This window comes from Pseudochaenichthys georgianus, chromosome 21 (genome assembly GCF_902827115.2).
Source record: "Pseudochaenichthys georgianus chromosome 21, fPseGeo1.2, whole genome shotgun sequence".
Classification (NCBI taxonomy): domain Eukaryota; kingdom Metazoa; phylum Chordata; class Actinopteri; order Perciformes; family Channichthyidae; genus Pseudochaenichthys; species Pseudochaenichthys georgianus.
Window position 1 is genome coordinate 12,544,902 of NC_047523.1, and position 23,209 is coordinate 12,568,110.

At 39.4% G+C, this 23,209-nt stretch overlaps 2 protein-coding genes across 2 annotated transcripts; both read right to left on the reverse strand.

Annotated features, from left to right (window-relative positions):
• Nucleotides 1–489: 489 nt before the first annotated feature.
• Nucleotides 490–1,443, reverse strand: LOC117466344 (olfactory receptor 4P4-like). Its single transcript, XM_034109552.1, has one exon. The coding sequence runs from the start codon at nucleotides 1,429–1,431 to the stop codon at nucleotides 490–492; it is 942 nt and encodes a 313-aa protein (XP_033965443.1). The 5' UTR covers nucleotides 1,432–1,443.
• A 2,643-nt stretch (nucleotides 1,444–4,086) lies between these two features.
• On the reverse strand, nucleotides 4,087–5,058 carry LOC117466345 (olfactory receptor 6N1-like). Its single transcript, XM_034109553.2, has one exon. The coding sequence runs from the start codon at nucleotides 5,056–5,058 to the stop codon at nucleotides 4,087–4,089; it is 972 nt and encodes a 323-aa protein (XP_033965444.2).
• Between the last annotated feature and the right edge of the window lie 18,151 nt (nucleotides 5,059–23,209).

Sequence of the window (23,209 nt, forward strand, 5' to 3'; positions counted from 1 at the left end):
ATGCAAAGCAATTGTGCATGTAAAAAACTAGACAAAAATAATTTAATTTAAAATAAAATACCACCAGAATTCTGTTTGGAATTATTTGTATAGTCTCAAATCAAGTTACTGAAAATGAGGAGAAAAAAAGAGACAATTTTAGTTTAATGTAAACATTCATTTTATTCCTTACTGCAATGAGGCAAACAGACAAGGAAGCATGCACAATTAATAAGTGTGAATATACAATAAGCAAACTGTTTGGTATACATAGAGTATCTAACCCTTGTATGGTGTTCGGGTCTGTGGGACCTGTTTTCATTATTTAGCTAAAGAAAACTGAAATGATAAATTATTTTTTCAAACCCACACTCAATGGCCTTGGCTCATTTTCTGTGAGGAACATATATCAGCATATCAACATATGCCAAATGCATAAATCGCAATGGAAATGATCATTTACAACAAAACAAATACACATTATTTTATATTTCAGCTCTTCCACATCATCTAAGACCAAAGCAATTTCATTTTAAAAGTTATAATACCGATTATTCTGTTTCTAATTTTGGTCAATTTAAAACCATAAATCAAAGGATTAATAATAGGAGGTATGATAAGAAATTCTATTGCAATGACATTTTGAAGCATTTGTGGCCAATCTTTTGAACCAATTCGCATATTTGACACATCAAAAAGGATAGCCACAAGAAAAGTGATTAAGGAGATTAAATGTGGCACACATGTCTGCATGAATTTAGCTCTATTTTCTTTAGAATGCACACATGTTTTGATGAGATACATGTAAGACCAGACGATAAATAAACCATGAAATACGTAAATGATTATTGTTATGTATGCAACTATGTTGTTAACCAAAGTGTCAGCTGGGAAACACGCAAGTTTAACAATAATCCAATTCACACAGAATAGTCTGGTAATATGTGGGCTGCATAACTTTAATCTAGACGTTAGAATAATATTTGTGCCGATAATGCAGAAAGGTGTTAAGCAGGAAAAGCAGACTAACAGAGCAACTCTTTGCTTTGACATTATAGAGTTGTACTGCAGGGGTCGACATATAGCCACATATCTGTCGTATGCCATGACTGCAAGAATGGACAGATCACTGCAGGCAAATGAGTACATGACCAGAGCCTGAATAAGGCATCCAGAATAAGAGATAACATGAACAGGAGAAAGCAGATCCCAGAGAAACTTTGGGTAGAAACCTGTAGTCCCATAAAGTCCATTCATGCAAAATGTGCACAGTAGAATATACATTGGTTCATGCAGGTTTTTGTCCAAGATGACAGTCACAATCAGAGAAACATTTACCAGCACAATAAAACAGTAACACAGTAAAGTGAGAGCAAAGATATAAGCTTGGTAGTTTTCTGTTTCATTAAAGCCTGAAAGAACAAACATAGTTATGAGAGAGACATTATCCATCAGAAAATGTTGTTGAACAAATGTTATAACAGAAATAATGTGTTTCCTTCCCCTGTGTTGTCTACCCTCTTCCTTAGAGAGAGAAAAGAGCCACCTGATGGTACTTCGTGTCATTTAAACTTCATTAGAAAACATAATTTGTTCACCTGCTCAGTGTACCTCCATCAGTAACAAAGTGTCTGACTCTGTTCCCTCCTCTCACAGTTATTAATAATTAGTTTGACTACAACTTCACATGAGCTGGGAATTCAAACCAGCCAATCAACGATCTGAATGAGCTTTCCTATGTCTCTCTGCTTGCTGTATGAGCAATGCAAAAAAAAAAGAATGAAAAAAAAAGAAAAAAGTCCCGCTGCTGAAAACTGAGCTTGGGACACTTCAGTGTGCATGTAACATAGAGATGCATTGTGGGACATGTAGATTTGGACCCCGTACTTTTTAATATAATTTATGATAATGAAAATGATGACGGGCATCAAATGAGGTGGCACTAGCCTAAAGTTTGACACCTGTGACCTAGATCCTGCAGTGGACCCCAACATCCTTTTGATTTTTGTCAGTGAATATGAAGGAAAAGTTTATTATTTTAATGCTAAATACATTTTATGGGCTTTTCCCCGTCCCCATCCGTTTGCAATATTGACACACAGCTCCAGTCTCATACAGTTGCTAACCATAAACTGTGTATGTTGCTAACAAGCACTGGTGAACAAATTACTCAGATCTTGTACTTGAGTAAAAGTAAAAGTACCAGAGTGTAGGAATACTCTGTTACAAGTCAAAGTCCTGCAATAAAAATGTTACTCAAGTAAACTTAGAAAAGTATTGCCTTCCAAACATATTAAAAGTACCAAAATTAAAAGTAGTCATTATGCGGATCAATTTCAGAATCATATATATTATATGTTTTTTTTATTATTATTATTATTGATGGATTAAAGTGTTATCAAAGCTGCAAGGTGCAGCTAGTTTTAATAACGTTGTATAAAGCAGGGTTGCTTGTGAATTTACTCAGGTGTAGTCTGATTCAAGACTTGATTATATTTCACATCATCAAACCAAAGTTGCAAAGTAACTAAAGGTATTACATAAATGTAGTGGGGTAAAAGTACAAAGTAGCAACAAATAGAAATACTCAAGTAAAGTTAAAGTAGCTAAACATTTTACTTAAGTATAGTACTTGAGTAAATGTACTTAGTTACTTTGCACCACTGCTAACAAGCACATTCTCCATAAATGGAAAGTGAATATGTGCTGTAGATTTAGCCCCCTTAAACCTCCATTCTGTATGTGGTGTCAAACTCAAATCCGGCCCCCGACTTCATTTTATTTGGCCCACAAGAGCTATGCAAAAAATAGAATACGTTTATTATACGGTTTCATGCCACTTTACAGAAGCACGATGTCCATAATCGACATGTCCCACAATGCATATCATTTTGTGACATGCGCACTGAAGAGACTTGCCATTCTTTGCAATTCTTTGCAATTCTTTGCCCTAGACTTCTGCTCTCAGATGTAGTTAATTATTAAGTTATTACCCTATCCGATAATAATCCAATGCAGAGGCAATAATGTAATGTAAAAAAATATTGTATATATATATATGTATATTTATATATTCTTAAAGTTACAACCGGCCCTTTGAGTTCAACCTTAATGCTGATGTGGCCCGCGATTAGATTGAGTTTGACACCCCTGCTGTAACACCTCTGTGTTGCCTGCATAACACAGAAAACATTTTTATTTTTCAAATCTTATTCCAATTATTGTCTCCTGATAAATAGGACGTGTAATATTTGGGTAATCAGTGTTACTGTACTTGTTTTACTGGGACTAAATTAAGGTATGAACTGTATATTTGAAATTGTGTAAGTGATTTTCTTATAAATGATATTAAACAACGCTTTTTATGGTTGACTTACCACGGCAAGTTTTCTAAGCATTGGTTATAGTTTTGTCATCTGTACCCAAGATTCTTTAAAATTATTGTTAGAGTCAAATTATTTAAATGATTAAGAACACTGATGCATATAAAATATAAGGTGGAATGAAAAACATTAATATGCATGTAACTCGATTTTACATTTTATATTTTAGTATATCTCCTGCTCTTTCATCTTGACAGAGATTCATTTTTATTTTGAAAAGTATGCTTACTAAGATTAAGTAATACCCAGATTATATGATTTACATTACAAACAAAACAACTGCAGATCATTTGGTTTCATGTAGTTTATTGGATAATATGACATTTTACAGAAGAAAAAGCTCATACATACAGTAAATATTATATCAGTAACATTAATAATCATTCAACAGATAAATGTTGTCCTTAACATCAGACCTTAAAAATAACATTTACAAATCAATTGTAACATGAACCATCCAGTCATCATGGCAAAAGTGATTGCTGAATAATAATTATAATAAGAATGTGTTATAAACAAACAATTTAAAGGGGATACATACATCATGTGAGAGGAATAAAAGGTCATTTCTGTGTAGTAGCAGTCCTGTTATACTACATCAACAATAATCTACCTCGTCAACTAACAATTTGTAACATACACATTTCACAAATAAATGTAGACTCAAAAACATTTCATTTTTAAATCAAAACAATGCATTCATTTATTTTCAATGTATTATATCTCAGTTTGACGGCTTGCCTCTGATATGAAAAGTCATGACATGACACTTTGCATCTCTCTTTTTAAAACAAATTAACTTCAAGATGTTGTTGCGAACCTTGGTCAGATGGAAACCATATAGAAATGGATTCACAAATGGAGGAACAAGCAGAAATTGTATTGCCATGAAATTATAGAAGTTTTGAGAGAACTCAACTTTCCCAAATCTCATGTACATTACATCTAAAAGCACAGCTATGGTAAAAATGATTAGAGAGATTAAATGTGGCAAGCATGTCTGTATAAACTTCCCCCATTTTCTGGAGGATACGCACGTTCTTATCAAATACATGTAAGACCAAACAATAAACAAGAAATGTGCAAAATAGAATAAAATGTTAAAATATGCGATTGCAGAATTTGCTTTAGGAGGCGAGCAAGCAAGAGTAACTATCATCCAGTTGACACAATAGATCCTTTTTATGTGTGATCCACATAAACGTATTCCTAATAAGGATGCTGAGTTCATGAACATAAGGAAAAGAGGAAAAAACCAAGATAAAACAACAAAGAGTGAGACTCTCTGTCTGGTCATAACTGAATGGTAAACTAGCGGTCGACATATTGCCACATATCTGTCATATGCCATCAAAGCTAAGATAGAAAAATCACAGCAAGATGAGGAGTGTATCACATAACCTTGAAGCATGCAACCAGCATAGGAAATGACATGAGATGACAGAAGATCCAGAAGAAACTTTGGGTAAAACCCGACAGTTCCATACAGAGCACTAATGCAGAGATTACACACAAATATATACATAGGCTCATGGAGGTTTTTATCCATAATAATAGCAACAATAAGAGCAACATTTCCAAAAATGATCATAAGATACCACAGTAAAGTCAAACAGAAGAGGGTCATTCTTTCTTCAAATGTAAAATATAAACCTGAAAGAGTAAACACTGTGGCAGAAGAAACATTTTCAAACATCTTCAATTTGTCTTGATTTCTCAAACCCATTTCACCACATACATTTAGAATTAAATCCAAACGACACAGTTACCAGTAGTTTGCAGAGAGCTGAGTATCCAAGGCTGTGTGGCCAAAAGAAGTGACAGTTAAATGTGGCGGCACCAAACGATTTATCTGTTTTGTCAAAACAAAAACAGCCTTGAGAATGCAACCGGCCAATCACTGGGCTGTTGAGGCGACCAAAGGTGCAACCAAATATGCAAATATATTACTGTGGACTTTTGGCTAAAAGAAATAATAACTAAAAAAGAAAAACAATGTGGTTCTATGAATTACTGAATACCTATTTATTTCATCCTTCACACAAACTAAAGGTCACCTGTAATGAAGGTCAATTAGTCTCCTTGGAAATATGTTATGAAGGTTTTGAAGGAAATGTGATGACAACAGGGTAATGTTTTCAATTAACATAATGAGCTTATTCTGTTAGCAATCTATCTGGCAAGTAGCAAACATATTGCGACTGAAGTGATATTGAATGTTTCACTAACAGATTTTAGGCCATCGCACAATCTGCAGAGGACAGAGAGGTTGAATGGATTGTATGGATTAGAAGACTGTTGCCCCTTTCCCACCAACGCGGTTCCCGTTCTAGCTCCGTGCTAGCGCTCTTCTGGTTCGGAACCGGTTTTTCTTTTCAGCCCCCGTTTTGTTCACACCGCCCAGAGCCTGACTGGTGCTTCCGCGGCTGCGTCATGACGTCACCATTTACGTCGCTGATTTTCTCCCCGACGCCGCTCACAACAACAACAATGGGGGACTGCGTTGGATCGATGGTCGTGCTACTTTTAATCATACGAAGCCAGATTAAATTAAATAACTACTTCTCAACCCTTGTACTTTTCTCCAGAGTGCCGTGGTTCATTGTTTATTAATGTGTTTCAGCTGCATTTACCGACCGCTGCAGTGCTGGCTGCTCTTCCACTGGAGTTTATTCTCCCGTTAACTCACGGCAGCGGCCACTGTAAAGTATTCACTGTCTGACTGTCACACAAGCAGCTGATAAATATCCCCCATCCACATAAGTGAATGTGTGTCAGTATGAATTGATGCTGTTTGGCATCACAATGCCGTTATGAAAGTTTCTCTGGTATAAAATGGGTGATGTTAGCATAGCAACAGAAGCTAAACTGACTATACCCCAGTGAGATGATAGTGAACTGTTCATGAACTTGTCATGAAAAGTTCATGGAATATCAGTGAACCATATTCATGAACAGCTCATAAACAGCTCATAACAAAGTTGATGAACTGTTCATGAAATGGTCATGAACATTAAATGGCACTAGGGCAGTTCATGAACTACTCATGAAACTCCTGTGCTGGAATGGTTCATGAACAATTCATGGAATATGGTTTTAGGCAGGTTCATGAACAATTCATGAAATGGAGTTTTCAGTGAGTGTGTAGGGATATTCAGTTTTCAACCAAGAACATATCAAGAACTGTTCATAACAACTTCATGAACAGTTCATACCCAGTCACTGAATATAATTCAATGGCTGGCTATGAACTGTTCATGAACTGTTCATGTACCATTGACTGTGGGTCAATTGGCAACCATAGAAAACAACAATTATGTCAATCACAATGGAACTTTACTCAAATTAACATACAAACATACATGTATACAGGTGGAGCGCTACAATTAATCCTATCACTATTTGAAGCACAGTTCTTGATACTCAGCTGCACAAAAGAATGTGTTACGGGTCCCAAAAGCTTGGGTACCACAGCAACAATAAATGATTTCTGTAGAAAACAGAAAAGTGCAGCAGCAATAATTATACACAGGATCCGGTTGATCGTCTGGATTGCTTCTTATTCAAAATTCAAAGTACACAGTTACATTCAAATCACATTTCTCCATTTAAGTTATCCGTCTGTCACAGTCAATTACTGTATCTCAAGGAGAAATTCAACATAGTCAATATAAATTATTACATTACATTGCATTTAGCTGACGCTTTTATCCAAAGCGACTTACAATAAGTGCGTTCGACCAACAAAATACAAACTTGAAGACAACAGAATCATAAAGTACATCAGGTTTCATAGAGCAAAAACATTTCAAGTGCTACTCAACTGGCTTTAGGTAAGTAAGCCAGCCCTTTATTAGTATATAAGTGCTTTGTTAATAGTTCTATCGCTCGAAGTGGAGTCGAAAGAGATGAGTTTTCAGTCTGGAAGGTGTGTAAGCTTTCTGCTGTCCTGATGTCAATGGGAGCTCATTCCACCATCTTGGAGCCTGGATAGCAAACCCACGTGTTTTTGCTGATGGGAACTTGGGTCCCCTTCGCAGCGAGAGTGCAGCAAGCCGTTTGGCTGATGCAGAGCGGAGTGCACGTGCTGGGGTGTACGGTTTAACCATGTCCTGGATGTAGGAAGGGAGTGTTGTGGGAGAATTTAGGAAGGTTGAAGACCAGGCGAGCCGCTGCATTCTGGATGAGCTGCAGAGGTCGGATGGCACATGCAGGTAGACCAGCCAGGAGGGAGTTGCAGTAGTCTAGGCGTGAGATGACGAGAGCCTGGACCAGAACCTGCGTGGCTTTCTGGGTCAGCTGGGGACGCATCCTCCTGATGTTGTAAAGCGTGTATCTGCAGCAGCGGGTTGTAGCAACTATGTTTGCAGTGAAGGACAGGTTGTTATCTATAAACACATAACGCTATCAAATAATACTTTCTATCAATATATCTATCTTTACCAAATATAACATATTATGGAGATCACAAAAATACATTGTCAATGTTAATAAACAAAAAACAAGGCAATGTGCCTGCAAGACCTCACTCAGGTAAACAAAACATATTACCCGTGCGCAGCAGCTAACCTGCCTGCGAGCCGCTCAGGTCACATTTACCCAGGCGCGGCTGAAGCCCGCGAAAATGGCATCTATTGTTGCCGACAGTTTAGTATTTTTAAAATACCGTTACTATGTCAAACATGCTCAAAACTTTCTGACACACTCTCCTAAACATCTCCAACATCATATCTAATTCACACAAGTTAACATCGATCATTTTCATCATGTACTGACCTGTAGAAAACAGAAAAGTAAGCACCAATAATTATACACAGGATCCGGTTGATCGTCTGGATTGCTTCTGAGGAGGGGTCGGAAGTGTCCCCCCTAAGATAACCCAGATGTCACCGCTCACCTGACAAAGGTTCCACCTTGGCGCTACTTAGTCGTACTGCTTCTCAAACAGTACAGATAAACCATAAAATGATATGAATGTCACCAAAATAAATACAGATAATGTTCAGTTTCAAATTCACTATTGTTTTGTTTTAAGATTAAAAGTTTTTAAAAATAAAGACATGTTCAAATAGTAGATGAATATTCAAGAGGTCTTTAAAATCATCACACTGATCATCAAAAGTTCATAAAATGTTCTGAACTTGCCACAATCATCCAAAATTCATGAAATGCTAATAGTCATGAAAAGTTCATGAAATGCTCATGCAAACTTTTTGGAGTTTTAATTATAATTTTGTGATTGGCTGGATCATGAAAAGTTCATAAATTGCTCATAAAAGTCTGTCATGAGCAAAAGAGGAACTTTATATGAATGAACACTGTTCATAAAAATGTCATGAACTGCTCTTTAAAATGGTTCATGAGCATTTTAAGAATTTTGGAACATGACAAGTGAACATATAAGGAGTTGTTCATGAATGTTTCATGAGTGCTCATGAACAGCTCATAAAGTCATGAACTCCATCTCGCAGGGGTATTGACTACTTGTTGCTTACCGATTTTTTTTTTGGAGCTTGGTAAGAACCGGTCTTCGGGGAATAGAGTCGGCTTCGCTGCGTTGGAACAGGAAAAACCGGTGCTTATCAGGCTCTCCGAACCGGCCCTGGAACCCCGTTGGTGTGAATGGGGCATGTGAGCACCTCGGCTCGCACACAGTTTAAAAAAGGATGGAAGGAGAAGGATCGGGGGAAATAACAAAAGTTTATTGTCCACAAATTATAAATGTTATACTCAAAAAGAATAGTGGCCTGTACTATGTAGCAGGTGTTATGCTGTGTTCGTTATTCTCTCGTCCAGGTAAGAAGCTTAAAAAGGAGACTAAATGGAGTCTCTGAGAAGGTTCAAAATTGGTACTTTAATTAATAAAAAGCGCGGTAATGTTACAAACAGGATATTGTTCAGTTAGGAGAGAAAGTCTGCAGCTTCCTCTCCCCGGTGCTGGCCGTGCAGAAGAGAGCTTACAAGCATTCGTCCTTCCCGCTTGCTGGCTGTTCGCTCCTCCTCTCTAGGGGCTGTGGTGATATAGGGGACTTCCCCCCTCGTTCTCCTGTGTCCGATATCGCGTTAAACAGAGGATTTCGACATTTTACATTCATTGCTTACTTCCACATGCCTTTTCTCCTCCTTATCTCTTTCATAACTGTATATGTAATACATGTTAACGGCGTCAATAGCCACTTTAATGATACTAATGGGAGGTAGTCCCGGATGTCGTCATGAAGGATTTTCAGAATAAAAGCTTGGTATTGAGAACTTCCGGTTTTTTCCAGAATAAAATAGCATTTAAACTGACGGTATGTTTAAGGTACATTATGCCATAAAACATTGATTTTAATTTCCCTCCTTACACACCTAAAAGGTGTGTATAATACTGAAATCAATGAGTTCTTCATCTGAACTCTGCATAGTACATAACTCATATCAAAAACATACAATCAAAATGGAATGGTTCAATAGCCTCAACTTAACAAAAATACAAAAAATACTTTGACTGTGCTTAAACATAAAAGTTTTCCCTTGTGCATAACTTCTAGTGTTAACATTCAATATCATTCTTCAAAATAGCAGCAATGGCTTGGTATTAGAACATTTCTTCCTCCCTCCTATCACAGAAACCTTTCCCATACCACGCTCAGTGTTAAGGCACTTGTTTTTAGAAAGTGAAAAGAAACAAACCATTTTAGAATAGCAATGATTTATAAAACATGAAATCTACCATATTAGAATAGTATAAAAATAATAAAGACTAAATAAACTATCTTGGAATAAATGGATTCACTCCATTTTAGCATGCTCACTTCTTCACATGATTTAATAATTTAAAGTATCACATCAACTGGACATTCATTGAACAATCTCATCATTTTCATCCACATCTGTATATGGGGGTGGGTCGTCCTGTTCTGCTAGCATTTGTAACCGTCTCCTCATGAGAAATGTACCCTCCCTCCTTTCATACCATTTAAGGTATGAAAGTAATATGTTCTCTAGAAGAGGCCGTCGTGATAAATCGGTACATTAGGACATGGAAATGCAACATCTAGGCCTCTCCTGGGCACCCCTATGTTATCCTTGTACACTGTGGAGCCTAAACTCCCCCTGGGACTGGTCTCTTAGCCCTACTGGCTTTGGGGGGTTTCGCCATGTTGATTAACTACATAAAAAACATCACTGGCTGTGCTAGTGCACAGGTCCCAGTCCAATCCTGTGGCAAGACTGAGTACAAGGTTTTAGTTCCATGATACCACCAAACATCTACTCTGGGATACGGCATTCTAGACAGTCATTTCTGAGAGAAGATTTTTGTCAGTTACAACAGTTGTAGAGTTTCATCACTTGAAAGTTCCCACTTCAGTATCTTTGGGTGGTCTGTTCTAATGATGTGATAAAGTCCCTAAAATGGTGTGAAAACCTTTGGAATATCACCAACTCATTATACTAATTTATCTTCAATTCTGGTCTACTTGAAGAACCATGCTAACCCCTTTAACAGTGTGTGGAACCTTGGGTGCCCGAGCATGTGATAATTACTCCCTCCTTTAACAAGGACTTTCAATTCAGGAATGTTCACTCATGGCAGATATGTTTCTCCTTTAAATAACATCTCTAAATGTCAGATCATCACTGAATAAATGGATGAGCATTAGGAGGTGGTGGCACTTGTCTTTTAAAACTCATACTCTGATGCCGTGCGCTCCCCCTGACGAGGCAAGTAAGATTTAAAACATCTGCAGGGTGGGTTGAGCGACCCCTTCTCCCTGAACGATATTTGTTGTCAAAAATATGCACCATTAAAATGAGTGATCCAAGGCCAATGCATTACTCCCAATTATACTAGTTTTTCAAAATTAAAATTTGCAATCGCTCTTTGCCTAGTTTCTTTTTAAAACTCTACATCTTGAACGACAAACAAATGTTGTTTCCACCTTAACAATTCTCCTATGGTAATATCCATGCTACAATGGAGAAAGCAATACTCTAGATTGGAATACTTTCTTTGGCTTGGTTCTAGCTCTACCTTTAACATTTTCCTTTCAAATAAAGATTTGTCTGCTTTCTATATTGTAACAAATTAAATCTTCCCCAAATTCTCACATGAATAAGAATCTCTAAAAGAATAATTTGTTTATATGATGAAAAGATTGAATAATATGTTCCACCCTCAGTGTGTTTTTAGGATTATTTTCTAATAAGTGTGTCTAATAAGGGTTCTGCTGGCCCATGCCAACTCCTCTGGTTCTGTCCTCTCCTCTGTCCTGCCTTCTCCTCAGTCCATCCGCTCTTGGATCCTCCCGCTGTAACTCTTTTCAGTGGCCCAAACGCTTTGCATTTCATCTCCTCCTTTTCAGTCTCTACGCTGTTGCATGGAGGGTGTATTCCGCTCATGTCCCACACTCTGCTCTTGTGCCAAATCTCGTGGCTCAGTTTGGAACTTCATGTCCTGATTGAGGGACCGATGAGTTTGCCTCTTTGTCAGCATGCTGGTTTGGTTCTGGATACCTGTGAAGCTGACCGTTGAGCGGCCCAGACCAAGCAAGGAGGCAGAGGCAGAACGTCCAAAAATATAACCCGACGTGGGCATTTATTAAAATCATGGGCACAAAGTTCACCGCCTCAATCCTGCGGTTCCACACACACACACACACACACACACACACACACACACACACACACACACACACACACACACACACACACACACACACACACACACACACACACACACACACACACACACACACACACACACACACACACACACACACACACACACACACACACACACACACACACACACACACACACACACACACACACACACACACACACACACACACATTATGCTAGTTTTTCAAAATTAAAATTTGCAATCGCTCTTTGCCTAGTTTCTTTTTAAAACTCTACATCTTGAACGACAAACAAATGTTGTTTCCACCTTAACAATTCTCCTATGGTAATATCCATGCTACAATGGAGAAAGCAATACTCTAGATTGGAATACTTTCTTTGGCTTGGTTCTAGCTCTACCTTTAACATTTTCCTTTCAAATAAAGATTTGTCTGCTTTCTATATTGTAACAAATTAAATCTTCCCCAAATTCTCACATGAATAAGAATCTCTAAAAGAATAATTTGTTTATATGATGAAAAGATCATATACACACACACACACACACACACACACACACACACACACACACACACACACACACACACACACACACACACACACACACACACACACACACACACACACACACAGGTGAGGGGGGAGGAGACAACACAGGACACCAGGTGCACACAATCATCAGCCACAGACAACATATACTGTGCAATCACGCTAATAAAGTGCCATATTACCCGCCCTGAATCCGTCAGTCCATAGTTCCCTTCGTCACAATACCTAAAATTAAAAATACCTACATGTTTCAAGCTCCACATATTTCACACACTATAAAATAACGTCCCCATATTTTCTCCATCACTTTAAATCTCACTGTTATTTAGAATATAAGTAACTTTTCTGACTGGACATATCTGCAATGTCGCCACAATCTGCTGGGGAATTTTGTTCATAGAGTTTGTACGTACAAAACTGTACTTGTGGGTTAGTAGCTTGTTTCTACTGTAATCATTTTCAATAATTGTGCTCAGGTCACCGGTCGGTTGTCCATAAACTTAACGGGGTGTTTCTGGTACAGACTAAAACATGGATCCAGTGTATTTGGAGATTCCCCTAATCTGTAAATCCCCATCACTTACATATCCCAATCACTTAACCCATCTCATCATTTTATACAAGAACTGCATATATGGGGGGTGAATCATCTTGATTGTAACCGCCTCACCTTTGGGACAGAGTATTTCTAACTCCTCCTCTTGTTGCTCAGCTGATCTTTTGGCTCTGGGGATAAGTGAAACTCTCTGAAACACAGCTGGAGTTTTGTTAGTGATGTGGGCATTATCTATGAGTGAACTAATGGATCCATGTCTTACTTGATATTGTACTCTCCATCCAACCAGAAAGGTGCCAAGTGTAATGAGCACAATCAACAATGCTATTCTAACTCTTATCCCTAGGGGACCCCACAATTGGTTTGGCTTTGTTCTTGACATCATCTCTATTTTCTCCATGGTTGTGTCAGTTACAGAATTTAAATAATGAGTACTATAATAACGTATACGAAAATTGGACTCTTTTTCAGATGTAAAACAAAAAATAGGTTTTCACTTTAGTATACAATCTATAAAAATCTATAGACAATTTGTCTTTTGAGCTGTTTCTATCTTTATCTTATTTCTATTTATTGTTTTGTTCCAGCTCTGCCAAATCAGTCCTAACTCCCAATAATGTTCTGGAAGTTGCCAGTGAAGGGTGACAATGTGTGAGGTGGTGTCAATTTGCTCCTTTTTCTTTACCTTTAAACCGGAGCGCGTGTGAAGTTCATTACAACTTCTCACTGTTCCGTCCACCGGGATCAGCTCACTGTCTTTTGTGAACTTTCACCCTCACCCAATCACCTGGCCGAACAGGAGTCTCTTCCGGTGTCTCGTCTGGTATCTCTATAGTTTTCCAGCCTGTGTAGACAAAACTTGGATAATATTACTCAGAGTTCTGACATATTCATCACTTCTAGTCATCTAATATCTAAAACTTGACCAATGTAGTGGACATTTTTATTATATCCTTATATGCTTAAACCAAATGCTTCTCATTTCCTGAGATGTGCCGTTTTCTTTTCTTCTACTCTACTTTGGGTTTATTCCCAAGCGCTTCAAGGCCACAGAGCTGCTTTGGCTACTGGGTTGAGACTCACACACAGTCACACAAGAACTTCCCTACTCTGAGAACCGTTATGCCGCTCAAGGACAGATGTCTAATAACAATGTGACCGTGTGAAGACAGATTTCTAACTTTCCCACTCCTTCTCTATATAAGCTTTGCTAACACATTGTATGGCGCACACTCACACAGACTATTCTATGCTCTGTGAGACCTGTGTCTATTTTTATTGTATCTTATGTATTTGAAGCTTCAAATAAATAACTAGAAAGACAGCTCTGTCTGATTCACCATTTATTTGTTTTGATCACTTTGACTTGTACTCTCCACGGTGTTGGGTCCTAGATTTCCATAACAAGTGGCGTTGTCGGCAGGATCTCTGCAAGTTCGATTGGGGACACCTACGGACGCTGGTGGTTGCTAGCTCCAGGATCCTCGGATCCTCCTCTACCTCGACAGAAACCTGTCTGTTACCTGTCTGTTACATTTTTGGTTGATTCTGGGGCTACACATTTTGTGCAGATTTGCCTGGAATGCAAATTTAGTGGTAGATTTATTCACTCAATAGGAGCTGCTGGGTAACTGTAAAGGAGAAGTTTCTGTACCACTTCAGAGTAAAGATAACGGTGATGACAGTCATCTATTTCCCACATCAGTAAAAAACAGTTATTTTATCATCTGTCTGCCCAATACACTTACTGGGCAGAGATCTGATTCTCCGGTTCGGCTTGGACCTCATTTTTCCACAAATGAGGGTCTTAAAGTCCGACAGCCATCTCCTACGATGGTTCAAAAAACTGTCATTTGATGATAAATAACTGGTGAATGTGTATCAATGGTAATGGCTGCTGAGATATCCTGATTCTCAGGAGTTGTTGCGTTTGACTGATCAACGTGTTTTTCCACCTGCTGTGTGGAGGCTTCTCATTTGCATTGTACTGCTAACGTGGTTGAAGGATCCGTGTAAATGCTATGATGAGAGTTTTTCTGTTAGAATGTGTGAATGATGAGCTCATGTTTAAAACTATGTATTAGAGTTTGCTGGTTCTGTTACACTATCACCCACACAACACAAACTGTGTCAAATCCCAGGGGCGGTCCACACATTTCACTAGCCAGGGGCCCCACTGATAGATGGAGGGATTTGGGTCCAATCATTAAAGATTGGGAGTCAGTCACTGATTGGGCACCTAAACACACAGAATATGTCATGTACTCTATGTCACGTGACGTGTATCAAATGAAAATGTGCACAAACGTAGCCGTTCTGCGCACATTGCTGTTGGTTGAGGATGATGAGGTAATTCTCATATCTCTGAGCTTCCTGCCGCGCTTTCAGATGTGCCATACTCACTCTGGGCAGCTCACAGATATGACGTAGGGTTAATGTCCACGTTCCGTCCCGTACCCATTGAAACGTGAAGCTGTTGATGGCATTCGGCCAGTGTTTACCTCTCCGCTTAAACAAGGGGTCATTATTCCGTGTAACGATTCCAGTGTTTCCTGTCAAAAAGACAGAGACAAAACCTCCTGACGAGTGGAGATTTGTCCAGGATTTACGAGCTGTAAATGCAGCTGTGCATGCACGCTCGTCCCGAATCCTTATCTGATTATTTCCCAAGTTCCAGCCTCTGCAACATTTTTTACTGCCATAGATGTCTCAAATGCATTTTTCAGTGTTCCGGTACACAAAGACAGTCCATTTTTGTTCACATTTGAATATAATGGTAAACCTTACACATTCACACATTTGTGTCAAGGCTAAATGGTAAATGGTAAATGGTAAAAAACTCCAATATGTACAAAGAACAGTTACATTTTTGGGTCATGTCATTTCAGGAGAGGGGAAAACGCTTTCAGATAAGCGTATTGCATCATTGGCTGCTCTGCCAAAACCTGTCACTAAGCGACAGATGATGTCATTCTTGCGTATGTGTTCATAACACACGGCTGTTGTTATGCTTGCTGTGATGTTACATTAGTCCGTTCTCTGCTTGTAATTATGCCGTTACAAGCTTCAAAGTTGTATTTATCATCTGAATTTGCCGAAACAAGTTTAATATTCTGAAAGCCAATACTTTGTTTATTCGAAAACAGATGAAAACAAACTGTCTTTGATACAACATGGAAGTATTATACCAGTAAAACTACATATTGCTTTAATCCCATGACATTTTAGAATGAACACAGTCTTCCTTTGTATAAGTCAGGTGTCTTGAGTAGTCAGCATTACCTACAAATCATTGGACACATTTGTAAATATTATTTTCCACTTGTTACCATTGTGAGTCTATTTGTATGCAGCTCTGTGTGATTTTGTAGCTACAATTCAGACTAATACACTACCAGAAGTGGAATAAGTACTCAGATATTGTACTTGAGTAAAAGAATAAGTACCAGAGTGTTACAGTAACAGTCCTGCATTCAAAATGTTCCTCAAGTAAAAGTAGAAAAGTATTATCAGAATATAGTGAAAGTAAAGACAGTAAAAGTAGTCGTTGTGCAGATTGGTCCATTTCAGAATAATATATATGATATATTTTATAATGATGGATCATGAAAGTGTTCTCAAAGCTGGTAAAGGTGCAGCTAGTTTGAAGTACGTTGTATACTGCAGGGTAGCTGGTGGATTTACTCCTCTGGAACTAAAGTCTGATTTAACACTTGATTATATTTCACATCATTCATCCACATCTGTAAAGTAACTAAAGGTATTAAATACATGTAGTGGAGTAAAAGTACACCATTTACCTCTGACTTATGTTCACTTCCAACCTAAAAGTACCTCAAAAAAAAAATAGTAATCAATAATGTATTGAAAAGTTATTTGCTGATTGGTTTTTATATCGGCTCAGCCAGGTTATATGGGAGGCCCAGTCTACGTACACTCTAAAAACAAATGCCTTGGCTTAACAAAGAAAATCAAGGCAATAGGTTGCATCGATGGTTATTGAGTTAAGACAACTTCTAATGAAATGTTGTTAAAGCAACAAGTTATTTGAGTTTATTTCCTCTACAATCAGAGGTGTTTTCAATTACCACTTACTTAATAATTGGTAGCATAAACACAAGTTTTTAAGTTGATTACTCCAAAAGTTCCAACTTGTTTTACCGTATAATTTAAATGTAATCTTAAATTGTATGTACTTAATTACCACATGTTGAACATGAACACATGTTTTTAAGTTGACAACCATTTATAAATTAAGTTGCTCCAAATAATATTGTATTCAATAGGGTTTTTCTCTTAGCTTTTTCATGTTTTTGCCTTTAAAGACAGAAATTGATTCCAGTGTTCCACACTCAGTTGTTAAAATCCCTGTCTCCTCCTTCACTGACAGAATGTCATCACTGACTTCCATGCAGCAGCTAGCTACGCCAGTTGAGAAGGCTCAATGGAAGGCTGCTGGGGCTGTTTTTGACCCAACCTCCAGCATCTGGGTTGGTCCAAATTCCAATCCATGTCTTCCAAGACATTTTTTCCCTCATTTCGCTAAGTTGACACATGGGTTGGATCATGTGTCAAAAGGAGGGATGTTAGAGTCTATCAATCAGGAGTGGTTCATAAGGGGGTTCACAGTAACAGCTCAAAAGCACTGTGAAGCATGCCTAATTTGCATTATGCAAAATTCTGGTAGACCAATAAAGGTTACAGGACCCGGAGCACATCCACCTCCCACCAGGCCATTTGAGCACCTAATGCTGGATTTCATTGAGCTTAGCCCATCAGAGGGTAAGAAGCATTGTCTGGTGGTGGTGGACATGTGGTCCAAATGGGTTGAAGCTTTCCCAGTAAAAGCACAGACAGCAAATGCTGTGGCAAAGTCACCAACAGAAGACGACAACAAGTGACGTGTCCTAGTCACCAACGGAAGACGACAACAAGTGACGTGTCCTAGTCACCAACGGAAGACGACAACAAGTGACGTGTCCTAGTCACCACTAGCACCACACTTGCACTACATACACCAAAACACACTACACACAAGGTGTCACGAGCAAGTGCCAGCTGAGCGGTTCCATATGGTCTCTGGTTCCTCGTTTGTGTTATCGGTGTACGGAGTCTGACTGTCCGTGTCACGAAATCGACCGAGAGAATACACACACACACACACCATGGAACATTTCCCCCTCGTGATGAGGGCTCGGCTGGAGAGACGACAACGCAACCGTGAGCAATGTGAATACTACTGGAGAGCCTGGACAATCATAGAATGGTTCTTCTGCATACTTGCCATGATAGTTGTGTTAGGACTAGTCCTATATTTTATGTATCCATGGTCAGCCAAAATCGAGGTATCTAAGAGGTACATGGGGAAAGCAGAGCGAAAAGCAGGGCGAACCACATGGGTCGAGGGTCTGGTCAAGACAGGGATTGGTAACATTACTCTAAGGGATGGGGAAGATAGCACAGTGCAGTTAGACCCGTGAGACTACATGCATTGCCCCGACCCTAAGAAACTGGGGTGGGCAGACACCTACATATGCTATGTCGAGAATGACAGTCACACCGCCACTCACTGCTCGGGGGGCTGGACTTTTGTTTTATGGACCACCGCGCACACCGATAGGGGTTATACCTTATGGGACGACAAAACAAACATCAAAGGGAGATTGTCTATCTCCAAGGTCAAATTCATCGAGCCCCGTTATCCTGTTGCAACTACAGGCTGCCCAGATATCAGACAAGGGTTATTTTATTGTCTGTATGTATGTATCCGGCGCCGACCCGTGTGGCACATTTTACATAGACATTGCGCCCAAAACTCGGACCCCCGAAAAGGGTAAGCAACCTTTGACGCAACTGTTGACATCCATAGGTACATCTACATTTAATCTATACATAAGCAATAACGACCATAGCAACATTGATGTGGGTCAGACCAGTAATGGGATCACCGGTAACGTCTGGTGGCACACTCTGAGATCATTCTTGCAGGCCGCAGGACAAAATGGGTCATGTTATGCATGCACCCTTTTCCCCCAGGACTCATCAATGTCCGTGCCAGTTCGTCCGCGCTCTCTGACCCAGGTTGAACACCTCTGCGCGTTTATGGCTCTGACAAGGCCCATCAAGGGTGAAGACCGCGTAACCGAGTGGCGTTATGCTAGTAATCGGTCTAACTCCCCTCTGCGTGCATCTACGTTTGATACCACATACGCAAAGTACCAACCCGTCAGCCATGTGCACCCCAGTCATTTGAGAGGGATGAAACACAGCCTCTGCATCCAGAGAAAGTACCACAAAACGTCTCTTACACCACCTTATTTTTTCCTAGGCACTACTACTGGTTGTACTCGTATCCTACGGAACACGTGCAGTTACGGTGCTTACAAAATCTCGTATTGTCGCATATCCGGTGCCCCTGGAAGAATCCTTTCTAACGTAGAATTCCCTGATGTTAAACATATTTCCCTCCAACTGGCCTGGCCCAGTGATGCTGGGTTTAGCGCGCCACAAGATTACGTTTGGTGGTGCGGCGACAAGCTCTATCAAGTTCTGGCTCCCCTCTGGATAGGTACATGCACTCTAGTGGATTTGAATCCAGCAGTCACTGTCCTCACGTCCTTAATGTACACGACACATCATTACCCAGAGTTCCAACACCCCGACCACCACAAGGTAAAAAGAGATCTGACGTCCGCTGGAGCTAAATTCACGGGTGGCCTGTTCCCATGGTGACCCCGTCAGAAGACCGGGGCTGTGTTTAAAGGGGAACTTCATTTATTGTTAGTGGAAGTGTAGTTTTTTAATCAAACAATTATGTGATTTTTGGAGTCAGATTACATTTTACAGTAAACAATGCCCATAAAATAGATACCTTACACGTCCGGCTAGAGAACCTCACTTACGAGACGACGCAAGGCTTCCAGGCATTGCCCCCATTTATAATAGCCTCTAGGAACATGCTCATGCATTGCTCTTGACCTTTTGTTCGCCTCAAAGGGTGGCCTGTGTCATGTGATCGGTGACTCCTGTTGCACTTACATTCCCGACGTCACCAAGAACATCACTGACACCGTGCTGCATCTCAACAACCTGTTAGCCGACATGAAAGCGGATGACATATCCAACGCAGGTGGCTGGGACTGGTGGTCCTGGCTTACATCAGGCGGGTGGGAAGCATGGCTGGCTAGGATAGTTACACCCCTGGCGATCATTTTTGGCCTATTAATCAGTTGTACCTGTTTGATTATCCCAATACTGAAGAAATGCGTTTCCAGCATGGTATCCTCAGCTTTCGTTCAGTATACTGCTATTCCATTACACGACAATCCTTTGCGCCACAGTGAGATAGACCAGCTAGAATCAGAAGAGTCTGATTCCGACACTACAATATAATCATGTGTACCCTCCTCTCTTATGCTTACATTATATTGGAGTCTGTCCTCCACAAAAACAGCCAGTTTTCTATGATATATTTGTGATGTGTTTACTTAAACCAGCGATGGAGTGTATTCATTGATGTGTTATATCAGTCTATCCTGTTATTTGTTTTTTTTATTGATCAAGTATGATCAAAAGGGGAGAATGTAGTGGACATTTTTATTATATCCTTATATGCTTAAACCAAATGCTTCTCATTTCCTGAGATGTGCTGTTTTCTTTTCTTCTACTCTACTTTGGGTTTATTCCCAAGCGCTTCAAGGCCACAGAGCTGCTTTGGCTACTGGGTTGAGACTCACACACAGTCACACAAGAACTTCCCTACTCTGAGAACCGTTATGCTATCTACCGCTCAAGGACAGATGTCTAATAACAATGTGACCATGTGAAGACAGATTTCTAACTTTCCCACTCCTTCTCTATATAAGCTTTGCTAACACATTGTATGGTGCACACTCACGCAGACTATGCTATGCTCTGTGAGACCTGTGTCTATTTTTATTGTATCTTATGTATTTGAAGCTTCAAATAAATAACTAGAAAGACAGCTCTGTCTGATTCACCATTTATTTGTTTTGATCACTTTGACTTGTACTCTCCACGGTGTTGGGTCCTAGATTTCCATAACACCACTCCCTCCTTGGAGGAGGCCCAAGCTTCGGCATACCTTTTGTCGTTATGAGACCTATTGTTAACTACATGTTATTATTCATGAACTACAACGTCACTGAAATCAACATATCTGTATAATCATGACACTCCCTCCTTTGAGCAGAACATGCTCAATTAATATTGCAATGATTACCCTATTCTGAACAGGACATGTAAAACCCATAACGTTGCACAAAATAAATATAACTTCTCCGTGTACCCATAAGGTGTACAACAAATATCGTATGATGTATGGCTTTCTGATGGTATAAAAACATATTCACTACAATCTGCCATTAGCACAAACAATTGTTTACTTGATTCAGAAATGGCTTTTGTCCTGGTATTATGCATCATTGTTGCTGCGAAAAACAATACCCCTGGTGTCGCTAATGCGTCTCAATAATTCTAGGATTAGAGGATTGGTTGATACTGCTGAACAAACATATGATAAAATAATATTTCTCCAAACTAGAGGGAACATACGAACTATTCTCACAGAGGGTGACATGCATGAAGGGCTGGTGCCCCTCACTCAAAATTAGATATTGCCTTACGCACTACATTATAAATCAGTAAAGTCACTCAAGAATAAATAAATAAAAACTGATTCTTGAAACTGTTGTAAAAATCCTACAACTTCTTCATCCAAGCTCTCAATCAGTGTTATGTTATTTAGTTTACAGCTCATTGCCTTAAAACAGATACTTCAGACCGATTATAAAATTGTGTTTGTTGGAGTCAGATTACATTTTTTCTCATAATCACATAATTGTTTGACTAAAAAACTACACTTCCACTAACAATAAATGAAGTTCCCCTTTAAACACAGCCCCGGTCTTCTGACGGGGTCTATCTATGTACTGGCTGGAAAATGTTGGGCCAGTCTCTGTCGCTCTGTCACTGTTCTCCCGCTAACAGTCACTCTCTAGTTCTGCTGGGTTCTTGTTGACTTCTTCACTGGTTTGAGACAAGCGACCCTATCGGACACCTCCCTTTGTAGCCAGACTTCACCACAGCAGAATCGAGTTTCTGTTTTTAGGTTTCAACAGCTCCACGTCAGGTGTATCGCCGCCCCTTGAACTGTAGTCGGTGTAAACAGGAGGACTTGGTAAGGATTCTCCTTCTTGGGCGAGTACTAGGTTTCCGCAGGGCCGGCCCTCGGCATAGGCAGTATAGGCGAATGCTAAGGGCGCATCAACCCATAGGGGGCGCCAAAAATTTGGGAGAAAAAAAAAAAAGTTAGTTAATATTTTTTTCTAAATTTCACACAAACACAATTTCCTGATTTTGGATCAACAAAGTACATCTTATTATCTTATACTAACAGAACTACGCCTATATTGCGTACAGCTTTAGAGAGCTCTCTCCTGAAAGACTGAGAGGCTCTGATAACCTCAGCTCAGTGAGGTAAAGGCACACCTTTATATGATCATTATAGTTATACAAAAATAAGAGAATAGGTGAAAAACAGGTATAAAATAATATATGACAGTACAAAAAAGTTGTTATTAATAAACAAGAATACAGTTTGAAAGGGGAGTGATTTGTAAAGTATCCATAAAGAAAAAGAAAATCTACTTACAGTTCTGTTTCATATGGGTGTTGTTGAGAGATGTATCCATAGAGCTCCTAATGTTGCTCTCAAAGTGCACCAGATTGATGCTTTTAACTTCAATATTAAAAAAAAAAAGTCATGTTCAAATGGATAGGAAACTAAATACAATTGCACACATCTTGTGTCCATATCTTTCTGTGTTGGTGGTAATGCCACAACCATGCATGCGCGAGTCATAGTAAGTGTAAGTGTCTGCATTTGGGGGGGGGGGGGGCGCCAGCTAAAATCTTGCCTAGGGCAGCAAATTGGTCAGGGCCGGCCCTGGGTTTCCGTCTTCATATTTTGGGTGGAAACCCATCGTTTTGACCTCACTAGCTGTGTGGACACATTCGTTTTCTGTGTGGGGGAACAACATCATTACATTACATTGCATTTAGCTGACGCTTTTATCCAAAGCGACTTACAATA

What these genes read in the sequence shown, in the direction of transcription:
- LOC117466344 (XM_034109552.1), bottom strand. Translation starts at nt 1,431, where the DNA reads ATGGATAATGTCTCTCTCATAACTATGTTTGTTCTTTCAGGCTTTAAT.
- LOC117466345 (XM_034109553.2), bottom strand. Translation starts at nt 5,058, where the DNA reads ATGTTTGAAAATGTTTCTTCTGCCACAGTGTTTACTCTTTCAGGTTTA.